Raw genomic sequence first — 17,325 nt, forward strand, 5'->3', positions numbered from 1 at the left:
CATACGTGGAGTGTGATTACGTGTGTGCATGTGCACACCCAGGTACCAAATCTCGAGGAGGAAGCAAATTTAGATGGAACAAGTTCCATTATTTCTTCTATTTAAATGTGTTTGGGCTCACTAAGGGGAGCCTGGGGATTGTACACCCTGACTAACAAATAATCTCTAGAGCAGGGGTCATCATCAATTATGGAAGTTCCAAAACTTCTGGAGGGCCACAATTGATGACCCCTGCTCTGCAGTGCTGGTCTCCATTTGCATGTTACATGCCCTAGTCCATAGTTATACACATGTAACCATCATGTTAGACTCTAAAGAACATACACTTCTATAAATAATAGTTTTATGTACAGATTTCCTATAGAATGCAGTTAGCAGTCGTCAGTCAGTAATTTATACAAATGAAATATATACATCTGTGAGCCACATGTATAGGAGCTGATTCAATTCTAAACTAAATATTCTGTATCCCTCCGCCTCCTCGCATTCCTTTGCATGGGGCGAGCCGAGTTGTGACCGCGTTTGATTGAATGGGTTGCTAGGGCAGAGTAGGACGCTTATACTTGGCGGGTGAGTGGTGTCATCACCCGGGTCGGGAAAGGGATTGGGCGGCACCAGGAGTTGGTGTAGTACCTTCTGTAAGCGTCAGATGGAGAACATGAGGCGGGTGTCTGCAGCTGCCTGTGGGCTGGGAGCGGCAGGAAGTTAGTCCGGCATGATCACTGGTAACGGCTGGTTCTGTCATTGGATGTCACTGTAGGAAGCGATCACCAATGACCAGTTTATACGGTTGCAGGCTCTAGTGGGAGTAAGTTTATTACGCAGACTACGTACTATATGTAATAGGGCTGTTAATGCAACCTAGACTCGGATAATACTATAAGGGTGATAACGTTGAGGTGTACTTGATGCTGTGGGTCACGGCAGTGATCCGGCTGTGAGTGGGTTTTTTGCTGACTTCACAACAGTGAAGTTGCGCGTATAAAATAAATAGTGCAGACAATGACAGCGTATTAAGGATTAATACTTTTTACGAGAGAGTAATAACCCGTGTGTTATATTTCCGTTTATTATTTACTGGGTTTGGCCGAATTGTTTTATTTCACAACCGTTACTCTATATAGTACACAATCTGTTCTTTCAATGAGACGGCGCTGCCACCCGTTAGGTGCCAGGATAAACTTTATTTATACGGACGTGCTGGATGTTGTTTTCGAGGTGCACTGATTGGTCAATTTTGGTTTCCACTTTTGGCGCTAACGCTGATTGGATGTTTTATTCAACGGCTCTCAGGTTATAGCTCTTTGTTGATTGGACAATTTCTTGGCTGGGTAATCACATGATGAGCTGTACGCATGCGCTTTCCCCCCCCCCAGTCATTCATTACTTTTATGATTAGTGAGTGTGTCACTGTGGCTTCCTTGGGCTGCAGCAGGAGTAGAAATTAACACTAGTGCGATGTGTAGTAATATTTATGCCACAATATTTTAGTAGCAATACCAAAAATACATTACTATAGTTATCAATTCACAAAGCATATAAGAGCAAACGCATTGCAGTCTCGTTTGTAGATTATAGTTTAGAAACTGAAATAATAGCACTGAGACTAAATGCAGCTAATAAGTCAATTTTAGTTGGGACAACAATGGATGCTATTTTCTATGTTTAATTATGAAAATCATGTAGTTAAAAGAACAAATGCATCCACCCACTATGTGCTCCTCACTCTCACTGCACAGTACTGATTATGTGTGTAATACAGAAGAAGACCTTTTATAAGTAATGTTGCTTTGCATATCGGATTATCCCTCTCCTTGAAGTATTTACAAACATGTTGCTGAAGTTGTTTTTAGAATTTTGTGCTCAATAAGTTTAAAGTGATTGTAAATCCTAGCGTTTGTGAAACGCTAGGATTTACCATTGGAACAAATAAAGGGGACTTTCATTCATGAAGTATAAAATGCTTCATGCTGAAAGCTTTATTTGTTGGACGCATTCGCCGCACTGAGCTGCTCAGGCAGCCTGCAGTAGAATGCGATTGGCTGTGAGATGACGTTTCCACCTCTTAGCAAATAGCCGTGCATTCCAACTGACGCCAAGCCGGATAGCCCGCATGGCTATTGGCTAAGAGGTGGAAAAGTATTTTATACTTCATGAATGAAAGTCCCCTTTATTTGTTCCAATTGTAAATCCTAGTGTTTCATACACTTGCTTTTTCTGTAAATTGCCCGCCCAAATCATATATTGTTGTTTTTTGTGTAACATATGCATGTTTAAATAAACTGTATTACCTAAATAGGAGCAAAATACTACAAATAAAACACTTCACATAGCAAACAACAATACTTGCACCAATATAACATTTTTTGGATGACAAATCTAACCATGGTCATTTTGTTAGTATGAAGTGGATTGTTTTGTAGTTGTTATCGGCTAAATCCAGTAAGTAAAACATTTGTAGTAGGGCTAGCCTTGAAAAAGTCTGCAATGTGAATTTCCATAGTGTGTTTGTGTTTGTATTTATCTATCTGTCTATCTATGCAGTGTTGTGTGTGTATATATACTATATGTATGTTTATGTGTGTGTGTGTATATATACTATATGTATGTTTGTGTGTGTGTGTATATATACTATATGTATGTTTATGTGTGTGTATATATATACTATATGTATGTTTATGTGTGTGTATATATACTATATGTATGTTTATGTGTGTGTATATATACTATATGTATGTTTATGTGTGTGTGTATATATACTATATGTATGTTTATGTGTGTATATATACTATATGTATGTTTATGTGTGTGTGTATATATACTATATGTATGTTTATGTGTGTGTGTATATATACTATATGTATGTTTATGTGTGTATATATACTATATGTATGTTTATGTGTGTATATATACTATATGTATGTTTATGTGTGTATATATACTATATGTATGTTTATGTGTGTATATATACTATATGTATGTTTATGTGTGTATATATACTATATGTATGTTTATGTGTGTATATATACTATATGTATGAATGTTTATGTGTGTATGTAGCCGTTTTGCACAAGTGACTGTGTCTCACTCACTGTTCCCATGGATGTTGTGGACTTTTAACCTATTTGTATTAAAGTTTGGACTTTTAATCAATTTCGTCTGCTGCACTCTGCCTTTGTTACCTTTATATATATATATATATATATATATATATATATATATATATATATATATATATATATATATATATATATATATATACATACATTAATTCCAGACTTTCTGGATTTGTGTATTGGAGTAGAAATAACACAATTTTCAAAGTAAATTACAGGAAAAGCAGACTAAATAATAAAGGTGCATTGCATATATTTTTCTATAATGTTATTGAATGTCACTTTAGTCTTATATCTACATCAGTAAACACCATGCTGATAATTTCTAACAAAGGATATATTTTCTTGCTTGTATAAATGTTATAAAACACATTTGAACTGTCTATCTGAAGAGTATTTTATTGTTGCACAGTAGAGGTAAACTTTGTGTTTTCCTTTTCTTTACAGTCGAACAAGATGTTTGAAGATCACTGACAACTGTAACTGTGGAAATGGCCACATCTGAGTCCAGTTCTCCGGATTCCTCTTTATCAATTTCTTCACTCTTGGCCAGTTGCAGCCTTGAAAGCAGTAAAAACTCCTCTCGCTCAGTGATTTCTGTTCAGTACAAGGACAAATTGTATAGTTCTGCAAGCAAAGCATTGGATGCATATATCAATGACTTTGATGAAAGTCTTACGTCCCCAAATGCCAGTACTGGAAAAATTACAATCCGCACATCTGTGATCCGCCATCGAACTAAAAAGAAAGGTATCTAACGTTTATTTTATAGTTGAAACCTTAACCAGATCCATTTTTTATTTTTTAATAGAGTTTTGTATCATGTTAGAGGTTATACCTATGAAGACAACTGAGGGGTTTATCACAATCTTGCACATGCTTTTGGTAGATACAAATTTCTAAACTTCGGCCTATATTGTCAGTGTGTTTTCCCTGTGTTCACAATCCTAAAATGCTTCTGCCATAAATCTTTACCTCCCTAAAACTACACAAAATGTTTTCCTTTATTCTCCTGATTTCCTTAACCAATAAACAAATGTGTAATATTAAAGGGATTGTAAATCCTAGTGTTTGTGAAACGCTAGCATTTACAATTGGAACAAATAAAGAGCACTTTCAGTCATGAAGTATAAAATGCTTCATGCTGAAAGCTCCTATATTTGTTTGAAGCGTTTGCCGTACTGAGCTGCTCAGGCAGCCCACAGCAGAACGCTCTTTGCTGAGAGGTAGAAATGTCACCCCTCAGCAAATAGCGTTCTGCTGTGGGCTGCCTGAGCAGCTCAGTGCAGTGAACGCTTCCAACAAATAAAGGAGCTTTCAGCATGAAGTACTTTATACTTCATGAAGACGAGAGATAGAAGAGAGGGCGCCACAATAGCGTAATATCGTCTGGTAATACAGATATATGTGTAGACAGGTAATATGCTTACTGGAACAAATGGCACTGTGCTCTGACCAGTGCGTGATAACTTGCTAGCACTTAACAGTGACTAGTACACTGGGGAGAAAGCTTTTATCTGAAGAAACGACCCAGTTGGGGTTGAGATACGCGTCATAATAAAGCCATTTTAATTGAGAAGTTGTCTGTGTTGTGGTATCTTAATAATAATATAACAACACGCAAAGTCCATTGCTCTATTGAAACAACAAACACCAAGAGGAGTTCGCTTAGTGGGAACTAGGAGAAGACCCTAAGGAACGCATTCTCCCCAGTGTACTAGCCACTGTTAAGTGCTAGCAAGTTATCACACACTGGTCACAGCACAGTGCCATTTGTTCCGGTAAGCATATTACCTGTCTACACATATATCTGTATTACCAGACGATATTATGCTATTGTGGCGCCCTCTCTTCTATCTCTCATCTTCTAACAGTTTTTCCCTACTCTTCGGGATCAAGAGGAGCTGCCTGTCTTCACACGCTTACTTAACCTAAGAAGAAGAACATCGAATCAGATCCACAGAAACTTTGTGTTTAAAGGATACATCCACAAGCCGGTTACAGTAGATCTGCTTATTGACTTTGCTTGTCAAACTTTTCTGACATTTATTTGCACATATTTCAGCGCGCTTTTATATCCCCCTCTGGGATATTTCATGGTTTATACTTCATGACTGAAAGTCCTCTTTATTTGTTCCAGTTGTAAAGTGAAACACTAGGATTTACTATCACTTTAAGGACAAAGATGACAATTTTAGGGACCTAGCAATAGCACCATACATTGAAGGGCCTGTTAATTGATCCATATTAATGGTTTAATGTGACGTGTGCTATTAACCTGCTGTGCTGAAAAACAATAGAGATATATGTGTATGTTTCTTTTAAGGGAAATTAACGGGGTATTATTGGTATAGTGGCTATGCATTTTTGCTGGGTTATTTATGTTGCTCATTTTTATTAATTTAAAAGTGTTTTTTTGTTGTTGTTTTTTTGTAACTTTAATTGATTTTGCAGGTGATGGTACTTCCTAACAACATCCAATATGGCAGAAGGTAATTTCTGCGTGTTTTTGCCCATGTGCAAAGCAAATTTTACCTCCAAAAAAGTTTTGGAGTACCCAATAACAAGTCGAAAAAGTGTTATCAGTGGTTTATTAAGGTTTTTTTTTAGCTGTGGAATTCAATAAGTGAAAAATGACCCTGTAAATATGTTGGTCTAGATAGGACTGGAAAAAATATTAAAGGGTCATTATAGTGCTAAAATAACATGCTATCATTCTTTAGAGCATGTCATTTTATCACTAGTGACTCTTTAAAGCTATGTGTTTTACCCCTTTGCGGTGATCAAACACATAGCATTGTAGCGCCACTAGTGGGTCTTGCGACAAGCATTGTGATTGGATCAGTGTCTGTTTCTGCTCAGGACCAGCAGTGCTCTGTTGGTCCGGAACAGTATTTTAATTATGTGTTTAACTCCTTTGAGGTGCATTGTTGCTAGTGATAAAATGACATGTTATCTAGGAAATTAAAGCATTTTATTTTATCACTATAATGGTCCCTTAAGTACAAAGCCATTTTTCACAACACTTATAATGAAGAGTGCTGCCAATAAACAATTAAAATGGCTGATCCGATTGTGATCACCTTCCTATATGACTTATTTTTTTTTGGTGGGTATTGAGACTAATCACTTGAAAAATAGTGTGTTAGAGGTCCCTTCTTCAAACATCAAAAATGTTATAAAATAGTAATGTAACAGAACAGTGCACAGGTAGTAAAATAGTGTAAGTTTTAACCAAACACATTACATAGTGTAACAAATACCAATAAACAGCATCAGTCACAGTACAATTGTATAATCAACAGATGCATAATAAAAATACACTGCAGTAACACTTACTTTGAATTGCACTATATATGTTTTTTTATGGCAAATTTCAGTTACTTTTAATTTCATTAGCCATCACAGAGTAATATGCCCTACGAACTTTGAACTCTTGCACATGCTTAGAAGGAGCTGTTGCCTCAGAAAGTGTGCACACACAACCTTGCACACTGCTCCAAGAATGACACAGAGGCTCAGATGCTGTAATTTAGGGACCGTTATGTTACAATTAAACCTAAATGGATTATATAGATCATGCAATTTTAAGAAACCTAACAGTTTTTTTTATTATTGCTATCAAATTCACTTTGCTCTCTTGGTATCCTTTGTTGAAGAGTATGCCTAAGAAGGCTCAGGAGTGTGCACGTCTTTAGCAGTGTTTGCAACAATGGCAGCAGTGTTTGCAACAATGTTATCCTTATAATCTTCAATTGCTTGCTTTTGCCCATAGTCATAGGCAATTATTGCTCTCTTTATTTATTTAGTGTCTAAAAATTATTCTGAAGTGACGAGGAGGAATCACCTTTCTTCAACAAGGAAGCACGTGTCCAGTGACCCAGATCTACTCAGCCTCACTACAGATGACTTGCTGTCTTTTCCGTCAGACGGGTCCTTACCATTGTCACAGTCCTACCACTATGAGCAACGTTTTTTGGGAAATGAGCGGAAAAGGCACGGACCACATTCCAATATGCACACCCCTCTGCGGACGTTGCAACAAGCTGCATCGCTAAACCAAAGGACTAAGCTTAATTTTCATAAAACGCCTGAGCATAACGGTTTTACAGATGCATTATACAGAGGATCCAAAAAGGAGCACGCTCCTTATAGAACTGAAAGAGAAAACAAACCTCTGTTTTACAGTCAGACAGAAGCTCCTTATTCCTTGAAAGAAACTGCTACACATGATTTGTCAAAGTCCTATCCAAGGTGGTTAACAAGCCACAAGTCAGATTTGAGCATGTCTGGTATCACAAGTGTACCTGACGTTAAATACCCTGTATGGCTAAGAGACTATGGCCTGCTGTCTGATTCAGATAGTATTACAAAGTGTGAAACATTCAAGTCCAATAACCATTGCAGTTTCCCACAAACCTCCCATAAGCACGAGTCTTTGGGTCTGCAGTCCAATACCCGCGTCCCAAACATGCACAGTCATGAAGAAATAAAAAAACGTACAAAGAAGGGACAAACTTATCACAGTGATTTGGATATTTATGAACATTTAAGTAGTAAGTATTCTTAGTTCAGCACAGTTGTAACTCAATGGAATAATTTATTTGTTTTATTGCGGATTAAAAACAACAGGTTTTAAATATTACAACATATTTTATCAAATGAATAATGAGTGTTGGGAGATCAGAGGGCTACAAATCTTACTTTTTATGTGTCGGCACAATTATACTTTTCTGAGCATGAAGCCACAAGGGACAGTAAACACCTTGAGTTTTTATATAAAATGTTTAGTTATGTGTAGTAAAACTACTTTACAATATACTTTCATTATTTATTTTGTCCCATCTTCATATACTTAATCTCCAAAGAATTAGAAATGCATACTGACAAATTCTCAAGTCTGACCCTGCTACATATCTTTTCTCATTTGGTTTCAGTAGATAAGAACTGCAAAACAATACACTTTATTCTAATGTAGTGACTGTAGTGAGCCTTGTCAGCTGCAGACTCAAGCAGGGATTGGCTCCTCCAAATAATGCAAGCGGTGGAGTTTTATTTATTGAATCAACAATTACAAAATGTTAGTTTGTTTTTTAAATTGTTAAGATTTGGCTGATATGTAGCAACACAACAAATGTATAGTGTTCAACTTTACAGTGTTCACTATACTAAAGTATGTAGGAGACACTCTAGTCTGTCTAGGTGGGGTTAAAAAAAAAGTTTTCCAAAGTTAAATTACAGGAAAAACAAGTACAATACATAATGTTTTATGTGTAAACTATACATTTATTATTCACTTTTAAGGTAATGCCACTGACCTACTTCTTCAGAAACCAGAACACACACTTGACGTTTCAAGAAAAAAGAGCCAGAACCCTTTGAAAAATAATGTGAGTCCTCGGACTGAAGATGTGCTTGGGGCAGAGAGATCATGGGAAAAACTTCCTTTTACACTGTAAGTAAAACAAAGCGTTCCGTTAAAGGCAAATCACAAGCTGTTGAAAAAAGACGTTTTTTTTCTGCTCATCTTCCTCTATGTGAGCCTGTTTTTTCCCAATAACATTGCCCAATGGTCTTGTGCTAATTGGCTAGTATCTGCTGTATGCCAAGACATCTGTACAATAATAATTATTATATAACTAATTCCTTTTTGCTACTTCTTTTATAAGCCTAATCGTTTTACTTTGCTCTGCGTGTTTATAAATGTCAGGCTTATCTGGTTTAAGGGGATATAAACCCCCCCAAAAAGTTTGTGTTTCAGACAGAGCATACACTTATAGAAAAGTTTACAATTTACTTCTCTTATCAGATTTGCTCAGTTTCCATCCATGGTATTCTTTGTTGAAGAGATACCTAGATAGGTGTCTGGAGCACTACATGGCAGGAAGTAGTGCTGACATCTAGGGCGAGATTAAATATGTGGCGTCAGCGCAACTGCTGAAACCCGCACCACCCGTAGTTTCGCCTTGCACATCAGGGTATCACATATACAGCGCCGGCAGTTCATAAAGTACCGTAAGTCAGATAAACTAGCAATGTCCAGAAATGAGCGTAAATACAAATTTCTGTAGTCGCCAGTGACTTACAGCACTTTAGAAACTGCCGGCTCCAAAAAAAAAAAAAAAAAAAAAAACCTAACCCGCCTCCCAAAAATAAACCCGACATGTAAAACCCCTATATCTGCAATCCCCCCCACATCGCAACTAATAGTAAATGTAATAACCCCTAAACTGACAACCCCCCACAACGCAATATGCCTAATTAAACTATTAACCCCTTATCTTCCATTAACCCACGTCGCAACAACCTTATAAATTTATATTATTTTTTATTATTATCAGGTATTTGTAGAGCGCCAACAGGTTCTGCAGCAATATGGACATCGGTGGTATGGAAAAAACGAATACAGGGATCAAATGGGGAGTGAGGGTCCTGCTGAGAGTTGCACTGTTGTAGTCGACTCTTATGAAGGCGAACTACAAACAGCTGGGCTCATAGGCTTACATGCTGTGGGGTTTTAGGGGATAGCCGTGGAGATAGGAAGGTTAGTGTAGGTTGTAAGCGTCCCTGAATAGTAGTATCTTCAGGGAGCACTACTATTCAGGTAATGATGGAGTTATCAACAGTTATAGAGACATGGGGGGTGGAGATTTTGGAAGAAGGGGGGAAAATAAGGAGCTCAGTTTTGGAGAGATTTAGCTTGAGGTAGTGAGAGGACATCCAAGATGAGATATGAGAGAGACAGTTAGTGACACGGGTTAGCAAGGAAAGAGATAGTTCTGGTGCAGAGAGGTAGATTTGGGTATCGTCGGCATACAAATGATAATGAAACCCATGGGACTTTATTAAGGAACCTAGAGAGGACGTGTAGATTGAGAAGAGAAGGGGAGCGAGGACAGAGCCTTGCGGTACCCCAACAGAAAGAGGTAAGGGGGCAGAAGATGCCCCAGAGAAGGCTACACTAAAGGTACGGTTAGACAGATAGGAAGAGAACCAAGAGAGAGCTGTGTCACAGATGCAGAAGGATTGGAGGGTATGGAGCAAAAGAGGGTGGTCAACAGTATCAAAGGCTGCAGACAGATCAAGGAGGATAAGTAGAGAGAAGTGGCCTTTTGATTTTGCGGTAAGTAGGTCGTTGGTAACCTTAACAATTACTGTCTCTGTTGAGTGAAGGGGGCGAAATCCAGATTGAAGTGGGTCAAGGAGGGAGTTTAATGTAAGGGAATGGGATAGATGTGCATATACTAGCTTTCAAGAAGCTTTGAGGTAATAGGGAAATAGGGCGGTAGTTGGATGGGGAGGTTGGATCGAGAGAAGGTTTTTTGAGGATAGGTGTGACTATTGCATGTTTAAGAGATGAGGGAAATATACCAGTGCTGAGGGAGAGGTTGAAGATGTGTGTGAGTATGGGGTAAGGGTAGAAGAGAGGGAGGAGAGTAGCTGTGAGGGGATGGGGTCGAGTGGACAGGTAGTGAGAGCACAGTATAAGTACAGAAACTTCATCCTCTGTAACAGGGGCAAAAGAGATACATTTATGGCTATGTGGGTTTTGGATGATTGTGAGCTTTTGAGGGGGTGGGAGACCGGTAGTAAGTTGAGAGCTGATTTCATTTCTGATGGAGTCGATTTTGTTGTGGAAGTAGCTGGCAAAATCTTGGGCTGAGAGAAAAGTTGTGGTGGGAGGTGAGGGTGGGGGAGAAGAGTATTGAATGTGGAGAACAGACGTTTGGGTTTGAAGAAAGAGTAGAGAAGTAGTGTTAATTATATAGATTGAGGGCAGAATAGTAAGAGTTAACCCAGAATCCACCAAACCCACACAATGCAATAATCCTAATAAAACTATTAACCCCTAAACCGCCAAACCCACACAATGCAATAATCCTAATAAAACTATTAACCCCTAATCCGCCAAACCCCCACAAGGCAAGTACCCTAATTAACCTATTAACCCCTAATCCACTAAACCCCCACAACGCAAATAGCTAATTTAATTATTAAGCCCCTAACCTAATACCCACTAAATTAACCCCAAATTACACAAAATAATAAAATACAAAATTTTAATTAAAATAAAAAATCCTAACAGTACTTAAAAAAATAAACCTAACATTAAATTAAAATATATTAATCTAAAATTACAAAAAAAAGTCTTAACATTACAGAAAATAATGCAGTCACCGGTCTTCAGTTCCGCGGTTTTGTCTTCAGTTTGGGGGACATTTTTATTTTCATAGGGATTAGGTTTAATTTTTTCATGTTTGATAATTCTGTTTATTTTAATTAATGTTAGCTTTTTTATTTTAATTGTTTGTAACTTAGTATCTTTTAATTTAGGTAATTGGGGTTCAGTTAGGGGGCTTAGTAATTTAGTTATTTGCGGTTTAGGGGTTAATAGTTTTATGAGGATTATTGCGTTGTGTGAGTTTGGCGGATTAGGAGGTTAATCGGTTAATGAAGCTTATTGCGTTGGTGGGGGATGGTGGTTTAGGGGTTAATAGTTTTAATAGGTACTTTGCGATATGGGGTGATGGCGGCTTAACGGTTAATAGGTTAATTAGATGTTTTGCGATATGGGGGTTGGCAGATTAGGGGTTAATATAGTTTATTGGTTATTGTGGTGGGGGAATGACAGTTGACAGGTAGCTATTGCGCATGCGTTAGGTGTTAGTTACTATTTTCAGGGGGTTGCGGTGCTGAAATACTCAGTGCAAGTCTTGCTGTGCCTGCCTATGTGTGGCGAGGTGAAAATGGAGTAAAATTTCTCCATTTTCACCGCGTAAGTCCTTGCGCTGAATATGTGATACCGATTTGCGACTCTGTTCTATGTTAGCTTATGGGAGTAAAAATTGTGAGCGACAGGTGAAAAATTTTGGCCGTTTATGTGATACCAAAACTGCGTAAAAACCAGTGTCGCCGGCTTTTGCGGGCGCCGTCGCATATGTAATCTTGCCCCTAGTGTTCTTGCAGGTGAATAGCATTCTTGAAAAACTGCTGCAATATAGTGCTGCTGACACATGCTCACTACTGTGCTTTCAATAAAAGATTCTGAGAGAACAAAGAAAATGTGATAATAGAATTAAATTAGAAAGCTGTTTAAAATTGCATGCTCTATCTGAATCATGACAGAAAAATGTTGGGTTTCTTGTCCCTTTAAATGTCCCAGCGGTCTTTGTGGGTGGGGGTATGAATCTACAAGATTAAACATTGCTTCTTTCTGTTATGTATATGGACATGATACTTCTTCGTTGAAAGAAATAAAGACCTTGTTATTCTTTATAACAATATAGGCAAATCAATTTTTAATTACAAGATTTTTCTGTAGTCTTGCAATAAATTAACATACCAGTAAATAAAAAAAACAAAAGCTTTCAAATACATTAACATTGTGTTTATTGCAATTGTTTTTCAGTGGCCAAACTACTTGTATTGTTTGTGGGAGCCAATCTGAACACATCTAGACACTGTCATTTTTTGACATTTTATCCCCAATTGCTTAATACTACCTTAGAGTAAGAAACCAAACTACTGTAGTTATACAGACCAGGACTCCCTTTTTACATTATAGTACCCGAGACTAAGGTAACCTGCCTCTGTTTTCAAAGGATTTTCTGAAAGAACATGCATGAAAATGGAATATCCTTAAAGGGACATTACACACTAAATAAATCATTGTTAAAATTATGTATTCAGAGCAAATATAAGCCCGAGAATATTGTTTACATGTATTTTTGTTTAAATTACATTAGTTGAAAAAATAAGGGTAACATTCAAATATCCATAAAGCAGTATATTTGTTTTTTTCTTTCTTCTAAGGCCAATTAGGGACCGTTATAAATACCTTACTAGAGTGTGTAACCAATCACTGTGTGTATTACAGCTGTGTCTGCACTTCCACTTTTAATAGGGAAGACCACAATATTTAGAATTTAATTACAGGAAAATGGAACAAAATAAATAATGAAAGTGTAGTGCAAAGTTGTTTTAATAGATACAATTAAACATTTTATATTAATATCTCAATATTAATATCATGTCCTCAATTCCCCTTTATTTAAGCACATGGTTATGTTATTTTTACCATAAACACACCTTTCCTTTCCTTTTTGTTTTAGTAAATCTCCTGTCCCTGTTTTATGTGAAGAGGATCAAACTCTTGAAGCTTCTACAAAATCAAATCTGGTTAATAATTTTCTCAATGATTGCCTTAAAAATGATGATCAAATTATGGTAAGATTTATCTATCTAGATATAATATTATTCTATAATAGCGTATTAGTGCTGCAATAACACACAGCATCTCATTTGCTTTACAAAGTGGGATTTGTGCCAGTGGTACGTATGTGGTCCTACATAGCCACTAAGCCCAGGTAAATAAGCTGCTTTTCCAGCAGGAATGATTCTAATACCAGGGCAGTTGGATGGTTTTGACTGGATAAAAACACCCTTGTCATGCCTTAAAGGGAAAGTAAACCCCTTGAGATTTTTAATATAAAATGTTTAGTAATGAAACAACTTTGATATATTTGACGATTAATTTGCCCCTTTTTATGGAATTTATCTCTGAAAATATAGCAATTTCTCTCAGACCTTAAAATACATCTGCTGACTTCTTTAGGGTGTAACCCTGCTACATATCTGACTCTAATTGGTTTTGACTGTTTTCAACTGCAAAATAATTCTATTTATACTGACTGGCTTTGTAGTCTGCTGACTAAAGCCCTGATTGGCTCCTCCAAATAAGGCAAATAGTGGTCAGAGTTTGTAATGGTTCCAGTGAAAACATTGGATTTAAAGATACATTTTAAGCAATCATTCACTATATATACTAAAATAACAGGACCAAAGAGAGGATAGGACTAGACATACAATTAAAACATAACATTTATTAAGTACAATTAAAAAAATAAAAATAGGATGAAGTTAAAAACACACACGGATTTGTAAAGCAGTAGCCTACAGCTTCAATGAGAGTAGTGAAGTGAGTATATAAAATATACTGTGATCAGCTCAACCTGTTTCTAGTCTTATCCTCTCCTTAGTCCTGTTCTTTTACTCATATTTGTTGGAGGAGTGAGCGCTTATAAATGTATCTTTACATTTAGTGTTTTTACTTGACCATTAAAAATGTTATCAATTGATACATTTTTTTCTTTTTAATGATTCAGATACAGCATGTAGTTTTAAGCAACTTTCTAATTTACTCCTATTATTAAATTTTCTTCATTCTCTTGCTATCTTTATTTGAAAAGCAAGAATGACTGCTTAGCAGCCGGCCCACTTTTGGTTCAGCACCTGGGTTGTGCTTGCTGATTGGTGACTAAATGTAGCCACCAATCAGCAAGCGCTCTCCAGGGTGTTGAACCAAAAATGGGCTAGCTCCTTAGCTTAGATTCCTGCTTTTTTCAAATAAAGATACCAAGAGAACTTAGAAAAATTGATAATAGGAGTAAAATTTAAAAATGCACTTGTTTATTATGATTACTGATCCTTTAACCCCTTAGGGACCGGGCACTTCAGACAAAAACTTCCCCAAAAGACCAGAGCATTTTTGCCATCACTACATTTAAACATAAATAGAGCGTTTTTTATATTTACCTATCAAAACTATATATTTTTTTTAGTAGACAACCCAAAGTATTGATCTAGACCCATTTTGGTATGTTTCATGCCACCATTTCACCGCCAAATGCGATCAAATAAAAAAAAATCGTTAACTTTTTCACAAACTTTAGGTTTCTCACTGAAATTATTTACAAACTGCTTGTGCAATCATGGCACAAATGGTTGTAAATTCTTCTCTGGGATCCCCTTTGTTCATAAATAGCAGACATATATGGCTTTGGCATTGCTTTTTGGTAATTAGAAGGCCGCTAAATGCCGCTGCGCACCACACTTGTATTATGCCCAGCAGTAGTAAAGGGGTTAATTAGGTAACTTGTAGGGTTAATTTTAGCTTTAATGTAGAGATCAGCCTCCCACCTGACACATCCCTCCCCCTGATCCCTCCCTGACCCTCTCAAACAGCTCTCTTCCACCCCCCACCCCCCAATTTTCACCCCCATCTTAAGTACTGGCAGAAAGTCTGCCTGTACTAAATTAAAAGGCGCATATATATATATATATATATATATATATATATTTTATATATTTTTTGCAGTGTAGAATCACCCCCCCCCCCCCCCAACAGCTCTCTAACCTTCCCCCCTCTACCTATTTTCCCGCCATCTTAGGTACTGGCAGCTGTCTGCAGTACACAGTTTGCCTCAATTTATGCATATTTTTATTTAAAAAAAACAACAACCCATTAACCATTTTTTTTCTGTAGTATAACTGCCCCTCCCTCATTACCCTCCCCCTCCCAGGGGCCCGATCCGATATGCAGCGTCGCCCGCAAAAGCCGGCGACGCCGACATTTGCGTTGGTTTGGTATCCTATATACGGCGTAACCTAGAAGTTACGCCTGTATATTTCTGCCTTCGCTCGTAGTTTTTTGGGCCATAGGCAGGTATACCAAACCAGCGCAGTTTGGTATCCAATATACAGCGTAAGGACTTACGTGGCGAAAATGGAGAAATCTTACTCCATTTTCACCTCGCCACAAAATGCAGCCGTAGTAAGCCTTACGCTTTCTATTGGAGCCCCGTAACTCCCTAAACTACCTGCAAAATAAACCTAACACCTAACGCATGCGCAATGTCTATCTACCTGTCAACCGCGATCCCCCGCCGCAATCCCTAATAAAGTATTTAACACCTAAACCGCCGCACACGGACCCCGCCGCCACCTACATTAAAAGTATAACCCCCTAATGTGATCCCCCTACACCGTCGCAAGCTACATTACATAACCCCTAATGGGTTAATATAGTTATTATATTATATATATTAACTATATTAACCCTAATTATATTAGGGTTAATATCTATATTAAGTATAATAACCCTATCTAACTCTAACATCCCTAACTAAATTCTTATTAAAATAAATCTAATTAATATTATTAATTAAAACAGAATTTATGCTTACCTGATAAATTACTTTCTCCAACGGTGTGTCCGGTCCACGGCGTCATCCTTACTTGTGGGATATTCTCTTCCCCAACAGGAAATGGCAAAGAGTCCCAGCAAAGCTGGTCACATGATCCCTCCTAGGCTCCGCCCACCCCAGTCATTCGACCGACGGACAGGAGGAAATATATATAGGAGAAACCATATGGTACCGTGGTGACTGTAGTTAGAGAAAATAATTCATCAGACCTGATTAAAAAAAAAAAAACAGGGTGGGCCGTGGACCGGACACACCGTTGGAGAAAGTAATTTATCAGGTAAGCATAAATTCTGTTTTCTCCAACATTGGTGTGTCCGGTCCACGGCGTCATCCTTACTTGTGGGAACCAATACCAAAGCTTTAGGACACGGATGAAGGGAGGGAGCAAATCAGGTTACCTAAACGGAAGGCACCACAGCTTGCAAAACCTTTCTCCCAAAAATAGCCTCCGAAGAAGCAAAAGTATCAAATTTGTAAAATTTGGCAAAAGTGTGCAGTGAAGACTAAGTCGCTGCCTTACATATCTGGTCAACAGAAGCCTCGTTCTTGAAGGCCCATGTGGAAGCCACAGCCCTAGTGGAGTGAGCTGTGATTCTTTCAGGAGGCTGCCGTCCGGCAGTCTCATAAGCCAAACGGATAATGCTTTTAAGCCAAAAGGAAAGAGAGGTAGAAGTCGCTTTTTGACCTCTCCTTTTACCAGAATAAACAACAAACAAGGAAGATGTTTGTCTGAAATCTTTAGTAGCCTCTAAATAGAACTTTAGAGCACGGACAACGTCCAAATTGTGTAACAAACGTTCCTTCTTTGAAACTGGATTCGGACACAAAGAAGGTACAACTATCTCCTGGTTAATATTTTTGTTAGAAACAACTTTAGGAAGAAAACCAGGCTTAGTACGCAAAACCACCTTATCTGCATGGAACACCAGATAAGGAGGAGAACACTGCAGAGCAGATAACTCTGAAACTCTTCTAGCAGAAGAAATTGCAACCAAAAACAAAACTTTCCAAGATAGTAACTTAATATCTACGGAATGTAAGGGTTCAAACGGAACCCCTTGAAGAACTGAAAGAACTAGATTTAGACTCCAGGGAGGAGTCAAAGGTCTGTAAACAGGCTTGATCCTAACCAGAGCCTGAACAAATGCTTGAACATCTGGCAC

At 37.7% G+C, this 17,325-nt stretch overlaps 1 protein-coding gene across 3 annotated transcripts in view; it reads left to right on the forward strand.

Moving 5' to 3' along the window:
- Positions 1 to 537: 537 nt before the first annotated feature.
- The window catches only part of C2H18orf54 (chromosome 2 C18orf54 homolog), a 49,061-nt gene continuing 32,273 nt past the window's right edge, over positions 538 to 17,325 (forward strand). Inside the window, exons 1-5 of one of the 3 annotated variants that reach the window (XM_053701122.1) lie at positions 538 to 570; positions 3,564 to 3,866; positions 6,926 to 7,672; positions 8,421 to 8,571; positions 13,229 to 13,343. In XM_053701122.1, coding sequence (XP_053557097.1) covers positions 3,608 to 3,866; positions 6,926 to 7,672; positions 8,421 to 8,571; positions 13,229 to 13,343 — 1,272 coding nt within the window. In that variant the 5' untranslated portion in view covers positions 538 to 570; positions 3,564 to 3,607. Of the gene's footprint in view, positions 571 to 599; positions 809 to 3,563; positions 3,867 to 6,925; positions 7,673 to 8,420; positions 8,572 to 13,228; positions 13,344 to 17,325 lie in introns of those variants that run through there. The other 2 variants (XM_053701123.1, XM_053701121.1) reach the window with 2 other exon arrangements.

The sequence above is a fragment of the Bombina bombina genome, chromosome 2, assembly GCF_027579735.1.
Source record: "Bombina bombina isolate aBomBom1 chromosome 2, aBomBom1.pri, whole genome shotgun sequence".
Lineage (NCBI taxonomy): Eukaryota > Metazoa > Chordata > Amphibia > Anura > Bombinatoridae > Bombina > Bombina bombina.